Below are 15,807 nucleotides of genomic sequence, written 5' to 3' on the forward strand. Positions count from 1 at the left end.
GGCTTCCCCATGTGGCCCTGCATGGCCTGCCGTGCCTCCTGTCTCTAGGGACCTGTGAGTAAAAACGTCTTCCTTTACAAGTGTCATTTCTGAGCCTGCATGTCTTACCATACCCAAATAAAACAAATCCCAGGCACATAGGGAGGCACCGCCCTCCAAACTTAGTTCCACCTTCCCTTCCCCACCTAGCTTCTCGCCAACCTGACACTCCCCAAACTCTCACCACCCCACACTTCCCAGGCATGCCGTGTTCCTTTGTCACCAAGCCTTTGCCCATGCCGGAGCCTCCACCTACAGTGCCCTTCCCAGCCTTTTTGACTTGCTTATTCCTGTGTCACCAGCAAGCCTCACTTCATGACACCTCTTCTGGAGACCCACCAGGACAACCATGTTGTATGTGCTACATCCTCCCTCCAAGCCGTTAGTCTATGTATCTGTCTGCTGCTCTTGTTGATGAGTTTCTACAGGATGAGGACCGTGATTCCTCATCCCTGGATCCCTAGGGCTTAGCACAGAGCCAGAAAATTATTGGCAACTTAGTGAAGGTAAAATATGAGACAAGGTCTCACTGTCTTACCCAGGCTGCAGTGCTGTGGCACAATCATGGCTCACTGCAGCCTCAACCTCCTGGGCTCAAGCGATCCTCCCACCTCAGCCTCCTGAGTAGCTGGGACTACAGGCACATGCAAACCACCAATCCCAGCTAATACTTCTTATTTTTTTGTAGAGACAGGGTCTCACTATATTGCCCAGGCTAGGCTTTTATTTTTTTTAATACAAGAAATATCCCCGGCAGGGAGTGTGGCTCACACCTGTAATCCCAGCACTTTGGGAGGCCGAGTCGGGTGGGTCACCTGAGGTCAGGAGTTTGAGACAAGCCTCGCCAACCTGGTGAAACCCCGTCTCTACTAAAAATACGAAAATCAGCTGGGCGTGGTGGCGGGCGCCTGTAATCCCAGCTACTCAGGAGGCTGAGGCAGGAGAATCACTTGAACCTGGGAGACGAAGTTGCAGTGAGCCGAGATCGCACCATTGCACTCCAGCCTAGGCGACAGAGCAAGACTCTGTCTCAAAAAGAACAAAAAAGAAAGAAAAGGAAAAAGAAATATCCCCAACAGGAAGGTAAGCTCTTCAAGGATGAAGCCTAACTTACCCTCTAAATTCTTAGCAGGACTGAGCACGTGGCCGTGTCCGAGTAAAGGCTGATGGAGTGAGTGAGTGAATGGAAATGACAAATGAGCAAATCAGCAGTGGGAGAAGGTGGGTGGGGAGGCAGGATCGGTCTCCCTGCCTGAGGCACAAGCTCTACTCACACTGTTCTTCCCACTCTCGCTCCTCTTTCTCACTGGCTTGGCAATGCAGCTGAGCCTGCTTCAGGGTCCAGTAGAGCTCCTTCGCCCTCTGCTCTTCCTGAAGGCGAATCTGCTCTTCTCCTTGCTTCCTCTCCTCTTCCTCTTTCCTCTGAAATGTCATGGGGACAGAACAACACGAGATGACCACAACACTTCAGAGAAACGAGAAAGAAATACCTCTGGGATTCTGCAGTGGATGGGGCTGAGAGTGCAGCAGTGGCCTCTCCAGCCTCAGTCCCTACATGTATGAAATTGAAATTACCCAGTAGTCCCATAGACAGTTGTTTTTGGATAAACACATAAATTATCCCTTCTGGTCTTAAAGCTTAAAACTTATATTTGTTTTATTTGAATTGCTTCCTCAGGAAAGGATCCCTCAGGCCTCTCAAAAAGTATCAAATTACTGAAACTCACCAGATCACCACAACCAGACTATGAGATGCCTGACCCCTCAATGAGATGATTGCTTCCTAACTCCTCCCTAGTTTCTGTTTTCTTACACATTGTTACATTTCTTACCTGCTACACAAACCCCTAGTTTTAGTCAGTTAGGGAGATGGAGATGGATTTGAGGCTGAGCTCCCATCTCCTCCGCTGCAGCACCTGATTAAAGCCTTCTTCCTTGGCAATACTCATCATCTAGGTGATTGACTTTCTGTGCTGCAAGCAGCAGGACCTGGATGGAACCCCGGTGTTTTAGTAATAAAGTGGTGGTGATCGTGCCACCTAACTTAACTGACAAGGTGGTGGTGAGGAGAAAATGGGTCGAAACAGGTGGAATGCCACAGAAAACTACACAGCCGTAAAACAGAATGAAGTCATGTCCTCTGCAGTAACATAGATGCATCTGGAGGCCAGTACAGTAAGTGAACTAACACAGAAACAGAAAACCAAACACTGCATGTTCTCACTTATAAGTGGAAGCTAAACACTGGGTACTCATGGACATAAAGACGGCAATGACAGACACTGGGGATTACTGCAAGTGGGAGAAAGGGAGAGAAGGAATGACTGAAAAAGTGCCTATTGGGTACTATGCTCACTACCTGGTCACGGGTTCAATCTTAACCCATACTTCAGCATCACACAATATAACCTTGTAACAAGCGCCTCTGGAATCTAAAAGAAAAGTTAAGGAAAAAAAAGGCTGGGCACGGTGGCTCACGCCTGTAATCCCAGCACTTTGGGAGGCCGAGGCAGGCGGATCACCTGAGGTCAGAAGTTCGAGACCAGCTTGACCAACATGGAGAAACCCCGTCTCTACTAAAAATACAAAATTAGCCCAGCATGGTGGCGCATGCTTGTAATCCCAGCTACTAGGGAGGCTGAGGCAAGAGAATCGCTTGAACCGGGAGGAGGAAGTTGCAGTGAGCTGAGATGGCGCCATTGCACTCCAGCCTGGGCAACAAGAGCAAAACTCTGTCTCAAAGAAAGAAAGAAAAAAAAAAAAAAAAACAAGTGTTACTCAGGAGGCACGAGAATGGCTTGAACCCAGGAGGCAGAGGTTGCAGTGAGCCGAGATTGCACCACTACACTCCAGACTGGGTGTCTAAAAAAAAAAAAAGAAAGAAAGAAAAAGGAAATATGTGGAACAATGTGTAAACTCCACATCTCACTGCAGAGGTAAGAGGACTCTGTGCCATCCTGGTCGGGCGCAGTGGCTCACACCTGTAATCCCAGCACTTTGGGAGGCCAAGGCGGGTGGATCACCTGAGGTCAGGAGTTTGAGACCAGCTGGCCAACATAGTGAAACCCCGTCTCTACTAAAAAATACAAAAATTAGTCAGGCATGGTGGCATGCACCTGTAATCTGAGCTACTCAGGAGGCTGAAGTACGAGAATCGCTTGAACCGGGAGGTGGAGGTTGCAGTGAGCTGAGTCACACCATTGTGTGTCCGGAATTGGTGGGTTCTTGGTCTCACTGACTTCCAGAATGAAGCTGCGGACCCGCGCAGTGAGTGTTACAGTTCTTAAAGGCAGCGTGTCCGGAGTTTGTTCCTTCTAATGTTCGGATGTGTTTGGAGTTTGTTCTTTCTGGTAGGGTTCGTGGTCTCGCTGACTCAAGAGTGAAGCTGCGGACCTTCCCGGTGAGTGTTACAGCTCTTAAGGCAGCGCGTCTGGAGTTGTTCGTTCCTCCCGGTGGGCTCATGGTGTCACTGGCTTCAGGAGTGAAGCTGCAGACCTTCACGGTGAGTGTTACAGCTCATAAAGGCAGTATGGACCCAAAGGGTGAGCATCAGCAGGATTTATTGCAAAGAGCAAAAGAACAAAGCCTCCACAGTATGGAAGGGGACCCCAGCAGGTTGCCACTGGTGGCTGGGGTCAGCCTGCTTTTATTCTCTTATCTGGCCCCACCCACATCCTGCTGATTGGTAGAGCTGAGTGGTCTGTTTTGACAGGGGTGCCTTTACAATCCCTGAGCTAGACACAAAGGTTCTCCACATCCCCACCAGATTAGCTAGATACAGAGTGTGGACACAAAGGTTCTGTAAGGCCCCACCAGAGTAGCTAAATACAGGGTGTCGATTGGTGCATTCACAAACCCTGAGCTAGACACAGGGTGCTGATTGGTATGTTTACAAACCTTGAGCTAGATTCAGAGTGCCGATTGGTGTATTTACAATCCCCCAGCTAGACATAAAGGTTCTCCACGTCCCCACCAGCCTCAGGAGCCCAGCTGGCTTCACCCAGTGGATCGCGCATCGGTGCTGCAGGTGGAGCTGCCTGCCAGTCCAGCGCCCTGCGCCCGCCCTCCTAAGCCCTTGGGTGGTCGATGAGACTGGGCGCGTGGAGCAGGGGGCGGCGCTCGTCAGGGAGGCTGGGCCGCACATGAGCCCACGGAGGGTGGGGAGGCTCAGGCATGGCGGGCTGCAGGTCCCAAGCCCTGCCCCACAGGAAGGCAGGTAAGGCCCAGCGAGAAATTGAGCACAGCAGCTGCTGGCCCAGGTGCTAAGCCCGTCACTGCCCGGGCCGGTGGGGGGCCCGCCAAGCCCACGCCCACCTGGAACTCCAGCTGGCCCGCAAGCGCCCCGCGCAGCCCCGGTTCCCGCTCGCGCCTCTCCCTCCACACCTCCCTGCAGGGTGAGGGAGCCAGCTCCGGCCTTGGTCAGCCCAGAAAGGGGCTCCCACAGTGCAGCGGTGGCCTGAAGGGCTCCTCAAGTGCCGCCAAAGTGGGAGCCCAGGCAGAGGAGGTGCCCAGAGCGAGCGAGGGCTGTGAGGACTGCCAGCACGCTGTCACCTGTCAATTGCACTCTAGCCTGGGCGACTCTCCGTCTCAAAAAAAAAAAAAAAAGAAAAAGAGGCGTCTGTGCCATCCTTAGGTGTACTTTCATTTTGGAGGAAGAGGGAAGGAAGACACAGGGAGAGGTGTCTGTTGTCTTCCTGAAAGCCAGTGAAGCAGGGTATGATTATGTCTTAACCTTAAGTCTGGATAAAGTCTCTTAAAGAGAGAGATTTGGGGTCCCTAAATTTCCCATTTCTGTCCCACTCCTGAGCTCTAAAAAAAGTTATGTCTGTGTGTATTTTCTTCTACCTTTGTTTACATCAAAGTAACATGTATGTGTTAAACATGCATTATGAACCACAGGCTCCTAATGAAAATCAGCTGTCTCTAAATAACTTCACCAGAACCCAATCCAACCAACCTTAAACCAATGCTTGGAGGCCACCATTTTCAACTATGTTAGCTGTTCCTTTGTTTGGCTACGTCCATATGTCTGATTAACGCTGCTAATCCTTGATTTATCAAGTTATCAATCTAGATGTTAAATCTTGCCTTTCTTTTTTGGCACATGCATATTTAGCACTTATATTTCCCACAGGTGAACATCCATTCTCCATACTTTTTCTCTCCTCAGCCTCGCAATAAATTTGCCTCATAATCTGTAGTTAAGTCAATAATCAGCATCAAAATAGTTTTCTGCAAAGCCAAATAGGGTGCTATTTTCATCAGTTCCAAAAAGTACATTTTTTTAACCTTGTAACATCTCTGAAATTTGGATGTTTTACAACTTACAGCTTGCTTTTTAATAAGCAACACATTTTTCCTCTTAAATAATGATATGTTTTGCTATTAAAGGTAACTTAAATTCAGTAAAATATGATAGGTATGGAAGCCTTTTCTTTCCAGTCATTTTTTTCTGGTTTTTCCTGGGTTAATACATCTCGAAGCTGAATATTGAATTTTCCCAAAGTTTTCCCAGATGTAGTAAATCATTCTCTGTGTTTAACCAAGTGCTTTCTCTTATAACAAACAATACAAAAGTTATCTTTTTCCAAAGGACACACTACCCTGGGTGCCATCTTTTCTTCCCCCGTCTGCACTGGTTACCACCTAAGCCTCCTCTCTATCCACCCACTAATGACACACCTCTCAGCCTTCCTTGAGTTGGAGCCCCTGTTTCTTTCTTGACCACTCCGCCATTTTGCAGCAGCATTTAACACTTCTCAGCTAAGAATGCATAGAGACAGTTTGAGTCTTGTCTGAAAATGTCTATATGCCACATTTACATGTAACTGCCAATTTAGCTAAGCACAGAATTTGATTAAAAATCATTTTCCTGCAGAATGTTAAAGACTTCCTTGTCTTCTGTCATCCAGAACTACCACTCTGATTCTCATTCTTCTGCACAAGGCATTTATTTTTCTCTCTGGAAGCCGCTGGAGTCTCTTTAACACCAATGTTCTGAACTTGTTAATATGATGTGCCTTGGTGTGGATTTTCTTGCATTGATTGTGTTGGGCACTTGGGGGTACTTTCAGTCTGTAGTTTCTTATCTTTCCAGTCTAATACATCTTTGCTTAGCATTTCTTTGATAATTTCTTCTCTTCTAATTTCTTGTTTTTCCTTATAGAGCTCCTATTTGTCAAATAATGGTCTTCTTGAGTTGATCTTCTAACTGCCTTATCATTTTCCTCTCTTGCTTTCCATCTGTCTTTTTTATTTTTTTGAGACAGAGTCTCACTGTCGCCCAGGCTGGAGTGCAGTGGCATGATTTTGGCTCACTGTAACCTCTACCTCCCAGGTTCAAGCAATTCTCATGCCTTAGCCTCCCAAGTAGCTGGAATTATAGGCGCGCATGCCACCACACCTGGCTAATTTTTGTATTTTTAGTGGAGATGGGGTTTCACCATGTTGGCCAGGCTGGTCTTGAACTCCGGACCTCAGGTGATCCGCCCGCCTCAGCCTCCTAAAGTGCTGGGATTACAGGCGTGAGCCACCGCGCCCGGCTCCATCTGTTGTCTTTTTTCTTCTACTTCCTGGTTGATTTCATCGACTTTATCTTCCAAACCTTCTACTGAGTTTTTTATTTCTGCTATCACATGTGTATTTTCCAAGCTCTCATTCTTATTCTTTGGTTGTTCTTTTCTCTTCATTGCATCTTGCACTTGTTTTATGAATGCAATAACTCATTTCTCTGAGGATTTTAGGGCTTTTTCTTCCCACGTACTCTGATTTAGGTCTGTTTCCTCTGTGTGCGAGTGTGGTTTTTTTAAGTTTGTTTGATTTGGTGCCTGTCATACGTGTGAAAGATTTTCCTCGGCTGTCTGATGTTCCCTGACTATTCATATTCAAGAGAGCAGGAAATATCTGAATAGGAAACTCAGAGAGCATGCTCCAGGCTTCATTGAGAGGAGGACTTTGCTCTAGGGCAATCGTAGGAGGAACCAGCCATGTTGCAGGACCCTCAGATGTAAGTATCTAGAGGCCCTTCCTCTGAGATTATTCAGTGTCTTCTCCTCTGTCCTTCCTGGGTGGTATCATCCCCAGCATTCCAGGAATTGGAGGGGAGCAGGCTGCAGGCAAGACTGCCTGCAGCAAGCAGGGCCCCTGGCCTGAGCCCCATGCTTCACAGAAACCCATGCTTTAAAGCACCCTCTTGTAAATTTCCTCCTCAAGTCTCCCCTCAGGAGTGGCCAGAAATAGCCCCCCAGAAATGGTTAAGGGCAGGTGGCGTTGTCCAGGTAAGGTGCCTCAGGCCCAGAATAGGTTCTACGTGAGCCCGACTCCCTGTTTCTTTCCTTCAGTGTGCTCTCTGACCATATCCCTCATCAAGGGATTGAGCAGATGTCCCAAGGAACTCCAGGATTCCTATTTATGAAGTCATCCTGGGCCCCAGTGCGGGGGTCCTGGTTCCAGAAGGGTAGCCTAGCAACCAGATGAACCCCTTTTGCCAGCACAGTATTTTTAGCACAGGATCACATGAGATTGGATCACCAGAATAGTGCTAAAAGGCTGATTTTATGTGACTCGGATTTTTAATATAAACAAAGACTGCACAAAGAAATATTTGCCAACTCTGTACACCCTAGGGGCAACCCTGGCTGCAGGTCCCACCATTCAGAGTTCAGACCTTAATCTCCCCGTTTCCCTTCTGCTCCCTTCACTCTGCCTGATACCCCAACACCCCAATGTTTCCCTTTCAGCTTTTCCTCTTATTCTGGCCAGAGGGAGGGAGGTGGTAGCCTGGAAAAAAACAGATGAAAAAGTATTTGGTGAACAATTAGAAGAAGTCACTTACCTTCTTTAGCCCTTAATTCCCAACTCTTAAGAGAGTGGGTCATAAGGAAGTCGGAATTTTGTCTACTTTTAGCATTAAAAAATTAATCATTGAATTGGAGAACAGTCCCCAGTCTATGTCAGGTCAGAAGGAAAAAAAATCTTGTCATTTTTAAAACGAAGGAGTAAAAATGCAGTTATCTCCTTTTATCTGCTTGTTGATCTATTGAAGTATACCAAAGGACCCACCCTTGACCCACTGGGGTCTTCTAGGCAGGAGCAGGTGTCAGGGAGAATACAGTCAAGGCCTGTCAGAGCCAGAGGGACATCAACTGCCTGCTGCCACTTCCTTGTGCAGATAAGGAGTGTATCAATTTGCTCAGGCCGCCATAACGAAGTACCACAGATTGAGGAGGCTTAAATGACAGAACTTTGTTTCCTCAATCATGGAGGCTGCAATCCAAAGTCAAGGTGTGGGAGGGTTGGCTTCGTGCTGAGGCCCTTCTCCTTGACTGGCTGCCTTCTTGCTGTGTCACTCACAGCCTTCCCTCTGAGTGTGTGCCCGTCTGTGTCCAAATCTCCGTTTTTATAAGGACAGCAGTCATACTGGAGTAGGGTCTAACCCACTCGATCTCATTTTAACTTCATTACCTGTGTAAAGACCTTATCTCCAAATATAGTTACATTCTGAGGTCCCGGGGATTAGGACTTCAACATATGGATTTTAGCGGGGACATATTTCAGCCCACAACAAGGAGATTGGAGCCCAGGAAATGACTGGCACACAGTGGATAAGTGTCTTGACTGGCCTATGGTGGATAAGTGGCCCTTAACCACCTCAGATTACAATGCAGTGTTCCTACTTCAACTGGCTGTGACTAAAAGGAAGCAGCAAGTTAAATTGTAGGGCCATGTTCAATCAGTTCTTCTTCACCTGGAGAGTAGGACACCACCCAGGGAGCCAGAGGCCTACAGCAACCGCCCATCTCAGAGGAAAATGACTGGCCATTTACTATGATAAAGGCAAGCTCTTCACAAGGATGGGGACGACAAAGGAAAACATTTTGCAACTACTGTTGCATTACATGTGGTCTTGCTAAAATAACGCTCAAAGCTGAAATTGCCTAAAAATTCTCATTGCTGTCGCAACTATCAGAATTCTGTGACCCATCTGATACCACTGAAAGAAAAGCCCATTTTTCTGAGGTTTAGCAGCCAAAAGGCCAGATACGCAAACACTCCCCTTCTGCCTAGGAATTAATCGCCTTGCTCTGGCTCCCCAAAGCCCTCTGAGCTGTCCAGCTTATTCAATCTCCCTTCTCCTCATAACCCATCAGTAACAGCACACCACAGGAACCCACAGAGGCCAGGGTCTGCCACAGTCCTGTGGAAAATGTCATCAAGACAAATGCCTTTTCTGGAAGATGAAAATTTGTTTAAAATCCTAGGCCCCCTAAGCAACTGAACAGACCTTTTTTTGGCCAAGGGGACCCGTGAGAAACTTTAAAAACTGAGTTCCCAGCCATGATGGGAGAGGAGATCAGACTTGCCTCGGTAACCACCATTAGGCTTTCTTCCCTAAGGATTAAACAGAAACCAGCCCTTTTGAAAGACTGATATCAACCAACAGCCTGATGGGGCCGCTCCCTTTTCATGGTTTTGACACAACAACTGACCAGCCTTCCTTCCTGATAAGAGACCACCGACCACAGAGTAGTTCTGGAGAGTCTACAGAGGATGTACCCTAAGGGCCTTCACGCCCTCTGCTTTGCCTTTTGATGTATAGGGTCTAATTGTAGTATGTAGACTCAGCTAACCTGGTCAGCATAAACTCCTGTCTCATTCTTCCCTGCCTCAAAGTGCCTGCTACCAGCTTCTGACCAGAAGCTGGGCTTCCCAGCCTGTCAAAATAGCCACCTGCAGGCTGCAACCCTTTATGAGATATAAAGCTCCCCTTTCCAAATTTATGAACCTCATCATTTTTCAGGTGACGAAGGCATCCTCATTTTTGTTGTTAGTCTGGCCCCAATAACACCACAGTGAGCTGATGCACTCCAAAAAGGCAGAACCAAACCTATGCTGTTCATTCTTCCATTGCCAGCTCACAGCACAGGACATAGCAGATATCAGGTGCTCCATAAATGCTGACCAGAGAAGTGCATGAGTTATCAAACAGGTAAAGAGAAGACAGGGTTTCTGATGATCCCCTGGAGGGACAGGGTACACCACATCATGTTGTTTTGTCGGCGTCAGCCTTGCCTAGAGAAGTTCTGGTAAAGTCTAAAATTTTCAAGAGAAAATTGAGAAGTAGAAAATTTTCCCACCACTTCTAATCTTATTGGAAATACAGCAGTAATCGTTTCTAAAGTTGTATAGGAGTTCATTAAGTGGCCAAAATGAACTCCAAACTTAAAGGAGAAAAAAAAAAGGGAGTGGCCTTGAATAGAAAATGGAAAAAAATTAATAAACAGCTGAACAGAATCAACCATGTGTGTTCCTTAAGAGTAAAACCGGGAAGAGGTGGGAGTGGGAGGAGGGAGGAAGATGCAAGCAGAGAAGGAAGGTCACAGGACCTCGGGTGGAAGAACAGCACAGGATGTTTATTGAGCCGTGTTCTGTGGTCTTGAACAGAAGGAGAAATGTCCAGAAGCAATTTTAGGAGTTAAGAAAGCATGGGGGAAATAAATGCAAATTTTATCTGGCCTCAGGATCTCCTTTTTTCTAAAGGAACACTTTTATATGCATGTAAATTATGTTCGAATGGCACCAGTCACAGCAGAATGGTTTTTAAAAACCGGTTTCCCTTTGAAGCAATTGTGAATGGGAGTTCACTCATGATTTGGCTCTCTTGTTTATCTGTTATTGGTGTAAAAGAATGCTTGTGATTTTTGTACATTGATTTTGTATCCTGAGACTTTGCTGAAGTTGCTTATCAGCTTAAGGAGATTTTGGGCTGAGACAATGGGGTTTTCTAGATATACAATCATGTCATCTGCAAACAGGGACAATTTGACTTCCTCTTTTCCTAATTGAATACCCTTTATTTCCTTCTCCTGCCTAATTGCCCTGGCCAGAACTTCCAACACTATGTTGAATAGGAGTGGTGAGTGAGGGCATCCCTGTCTTGTGCCAGTTTCCAAAGGGAATGCTTCCAGTTTTTGCCCATTCAGTACGATATTGGCTGTGGGTTTGTCATAGATAGCTCTTATTATTATCCAATTTACAAGGGACGTGAAGGACCTCTTCAAGGAGAACTACAAACCACTGCTCAATGAAATAAAAGAGGATACAAACAAATGGAAGAACATTCCATGCTCATGGGTAGGAAGAATTAATATCGTGAAAATGGCCATACTGCCCAAGGTAATTTATAGATTCAATGCCATCCCCATCAAACTACCAATGACTTTCTTCACAGAATTGGAAAAAACTACTTTAAAGTTCATATGGAACCAAAAAAGAGCCTGCATCACCAAGTCAATCCTAAGCCAAAAGAACAAAGCTGGAGGCATCACGCTACCTGACTTCAAACTATAAGGCTACAGTAACCAAAACAGCATGGTACTGGTACCAAAACAGAGATGTAGATCAATGGAACAGAACAGAGCCCTCAGAAATAACGCCGCATATCTACAATTATCTGATCTTTGACAAATCTGAGAAAAACAAGCAATGGGGAAAGGATTCCCTATTTAATAAATGGTGCTGGGAAAACTGACTAGCCATACGTAGAAAGCTGAAACTGGATCCCTTCCTTACACCTTAAACAAAAATTAATTCAAGACGGATTAAAGACTTAAATGTTAGACCTAAAACCATAAAAACCCTAGAAGAAAACCTAGGCATTACCATTCAGGACATAGGCATGGGCAAGGATTTCATGTCTAAAACACCAAAAGCAATGGCAACAAAAGCCAAAATAGACAAATGGGATCTAATTAAACTAAAGAGCTTCTGCACAGCAAAGGAAACTACCATCAGAGTGAACAGGCAACCTACAAAATGGGAGAAAATTTTCACAACCTACTCATCTGACAAAGGGCTAATATCCAGAATCTACAATGAACTCCAACAAATTTACAAGAAAAAAACAACCCCATCAAAAAGTGGGCGAAGGACATGAACAGACACTTCTCAAAAGAAGACATTTATGCAGCCAAAAAACACATGAAAAAATGCTCACCATCACTGGCCATCAGAGAAATGCAAATCAAAACCACAATGAGATACCATCTCACACCAGTTAGAATGGCAATCATTAAAAAGTCAGGAAACAACAGGTGCTGGAGAGGATGTGGAGAAATAGGAACACTTTTACACTGTTGGTGGGACTGTAAACTAGTTCAACCATTGTGGAAGTCAGTGTGGCGATTCCTCAGGGATCTAGAACTAGAAATACCATTTGACCCAGCCATCCCATTACTGGGTATATACCCAAAGGACTATAAATCATGCTGTTATAAAGACACATGCACACGTATGTTTATGGCGGCACTATTCACAACAGCAAAGACTTGGAACCAACCCAAATGTCCAACAATGATAGACTGGATTAAGAAAATGTGGCATATATACACAATGGAATACTATGCAGCCATAAAAAATGATGAGTTCATGTCCTTTGTAGGGACATGGATGAAATTGGAAATCATCATTCTCAGTAAACTATCGCAAGGACAAAAAAACCAAACACCGCGTGTTCTCACTCATAGATGGCAATTGAACAATGAGAACACATGGACACAGGAAGGGGAACATCACACTCTGGGGACTGTTGTGGGGTGGGGGGAGGGGGGAGGGATAGCATTAGGAGATATACCTAATGCTAAATGACGAGTTAATGGGTGCAGCACACCAGCATGGCACATGTATACATATGTAACTAAACTGCACATTGTGCACATGTACCCTAAAACTTAAAGTATAATAATAAATAAATAAATAAATAAATAAAAATAAAAATAAATTTTAAAAAAAAACAGTTTCCAGCTGTCTCTATCTTCAGAGTTCCCTCTGTAACCCAATATAAAGATTCTGGGATTTTTTTTTTCCATTTTCAGAATGCAGTTGTCATTATTACCTTTTCCTTGACCTGGAGAATTAGTAGAACCTGCCTACATCCTCAACATGAGCTGCCGAAAGTGAGCCCAGCCCATCTCTCTCCATCACCAGGCTTTTCACCCAAGCTCTCACCTCTCCTCCAGCCTCCACCTATCTCCCTTCTCTGTGGGGTAAAAATCCCTCAATGCAGTCAATCTAAGCACTTTCTCTTTCCTGCAAACCTGCACACCCTCCCCAGCTCCCCATGGTGGGAGGGTGCTGCCATCTCCCCATCTTCCAGCCTGGGACTTGGATGCCTTTGCTCTTTGCTTTCCCTCATCCCAACATCTAATTGATGCCAAGCCCTATTGATTTCACCACCACCATTTTGCTATATCCATCCCCTTCTCTCCTTCCTCGTTGTCATAGACTCTGTCCAGACCCTCACTCATCGGCCTTGACCATTGCAAAAATCTCCTAACTAGTCTCCTTGCCTGAAAACTCATCACTTGAATCACATCATTGCCATCAGTTGTGCTCCTAAAACTTGATCTGACCACATCCTTCTTTGTGTCAAGATCCTGCTTTGCCCACAGAGGAAAGTCCACCCCCTTAATGTAGCATTTAAGAGCTCCACACCCTGCCTCTTATCCAGGCTTATGTCTGGCTCCATCCATCATGAACTTTTTATCTCTCCTTCCAGCAGACCATTCATCATTCCACAGCTCTCCTTTCCATCTCTTGTGCTTGCTCAGGCCCAGACCTCTAAAGTTACTCCTCTGCCCTCCATTATACTCCCCGGGGTGTGGTTGGGACTAAGGGTTGCTCGTGGAGTTGTCTCTCTCTCCCCTGGCATCCTGTAAGCTTTTGAGAGCTGGTAGTTTATTTCTCCCCTCCTCCCCCACAACAAACAGCCTCCCCTTAGGTTCTCAGGAAAAAAGAAAGTATTAAATGAAGGTTGTTGGTACGTTCCTACAAAAAAGACTCAGAATGTTAGAACCCTACTGTTGAAAGACACAATAAAAATTATCTCACTTTGGAAAGTTGAGATGGGTGGATTGCTTGAGCTCAGAAATTCCAGATGAGCCTGGGCAACAAGGCGAAACCCCATCGCTACAAAAAATAAAAAATTAGCCAGGCATGGTGGTGCATCCCTGTAGTCCCAGCTACTTGGGAGGCTGAAGTGGGATGATGGCTAGAGTCCAAGAGACGGCAGTTGCAGTGAGCTGAGATTGTGCCACTGCACTGTGGCCTGGGTGACAGAGCCGGACCCTGTCTCAAAAAAAAAAAAAAAAAAAGAAAGAAAAAAATTATCTAAGCCCATCTCTAACCCAATGCATAAATCCCTTGGTGAAGCTGTTTTTGGTTGTCTACTGCTGAGTAACAAATTACCAGAAAATTCCATGGTCTAAGGCCGGGCATGGTGGCTCACATCTGTAATCTCAGCACTTTGGGAGGCCGAGGCAGGCAGATCACGAGGTCAGGAGATTGAGACCGTCCTGGCTAACATGGTGAAACCCGTCTCTACTAAAAATACAAAAAAAAGGGCCGGGAACTGTGGCTTACACCTGTAATCCCAGCACTTTGGGTGGCTGAGACGGGTGGATCGCAAGATCAGGAGATCAAGACCATCCTGGCTAACACGGTGAAACCCCGTCTCCACTAAAAATACAAAAAATTAGCCAGATGTGGTGGTGGGCACCTGTAGTCCCAGCTACTCGGGAGGCTGAGGCAGGAGAATGGCATGAACCTGGGAGGTGGAGCTTGCAGTGAGCTGAGATTGCGCCACTGCACTCCAGCCTGGGCGACAGAGCGAGACTCCATCTCAAAAAAAAAAAAAAGAAAAAGAAAATTCAGTGGTCTAAAAAACTACCATTTTATTTGTGTATGATTCTGCAGGTTAATAATTCAGGAAGGGCTTGGCTGGGTGGCTCTTCTGTACCACGTGGTATCAATTGAGGTCAATCACTTGGTTGGGGTCATTCACTGGGACGGGCTGGCAGAACCAAGGCTTCACTCATGTGTCTGGTGCATCAGTGCCCCTCCATGTAGCCTCTTCCTCTCCGCATAGCTAACTTGGGTTTCCTTACAGTGTGTAGTGTAGGGTAGTAGGGATTCTTATAGGACAGCTTCCAAAAATGAGCATTGCAAGAGCGGGAAAAGTAGAAACTTCAGCTCTCTTATAGTCTTTCCTCAAAAGTTATATCAGTCCGGGCTCAGTGGCTCATGCCTGTAATCCCAACTCTGGGAGGCTGAGGCAGGCAGATCACTTGAGGTCAGGAGTTTGAGACCAACTTGGCTAACATGGTGAAACCTGTCTCTACTGAAAATACAAAAAATAACTGGGTGTGGTGGTGTGCACCTGTAATCCCAGCTACCTGGGAGGCTGAAGCAGGAGAATCACTTGAACCCAGGAGGCAGAAGTTTCAGTGAGCCAAGATCATGTCACTGCACTCCAGCCTGGGCAACAGAGTGAGACTCCATCTCGGATTAAAAAATTAGAAAGTTATATCAGTCATTACTACTGCATTCTACACATCACAGCTAGTCATAAGGCTGGCGCAGCCAAAAGGGGAGGGGGAATAGATCCTACCTCTCAAAGGGAGGAGGGGCAAACAATTTGCCGCAAATCCCATTTAACCTACCACAGAAACCTTTCAGATCATGTTTTAGCCTAGGCTTAACTATTTCCTGTGATGAAGAGTTCCACACAGCAAAAGGGCAGTGCACTTACAGGCAGAGCGAACAGAAGATATCTCAGCTCATGAAACTGGACCATTCAACTGCACAGTACTTGTTCTAATATTGCTAACAGATACTGCCCTAATGAGCCTCTCCAAGGCATTTCTGAGACTCTTCAAAATGAAGACATACCAAATCAGGATTACTATTTCTAATGAAGTTTAAACATTCACA

At 45.9% G+C, this 15,807-nt stretch overlaps 1 protein-coding gene across 2 annotated transcripts in view; it reads right to left on the bottom strand.

Annotated features, from left to right (window-relative positions):
* SH2D4B (SH2 domain containing 4B) overlaps positions 1-15,807 on the bottom strand; it is a 110,943-nt gene that overhangs the window by 56,460 nt on the left and 38,676 nt on the right. For both annotated transcript variants that reach the window (XM_054522359.2, XM_002820751.4), the window contains exon 4: positions 1,314-1,461. In XM_054522359.2, the coding sequence (XP_054378334.2) occupies positions 1,314-1,461 (148 nt within the window). The remainder of the gene's footprint in view (positions 1-1,313; positions 1,462-15,807) is intronic.

This window comes from Pongo abelii, chromosome 8 (assembly GCF_028885655.2).
Source record: "Pongo abelii isolate AG06213 chromosome 8, NHGRI_mPonAbe1-v2.0_pri, whole genome shotgun sequence".
In the NCBI taxonomy this organism is placed as follows: Eukaryota; Metazoa; Chordata; class Mammalia; order Primates; family Hominidae; genus Pongo; species Pongo abelii.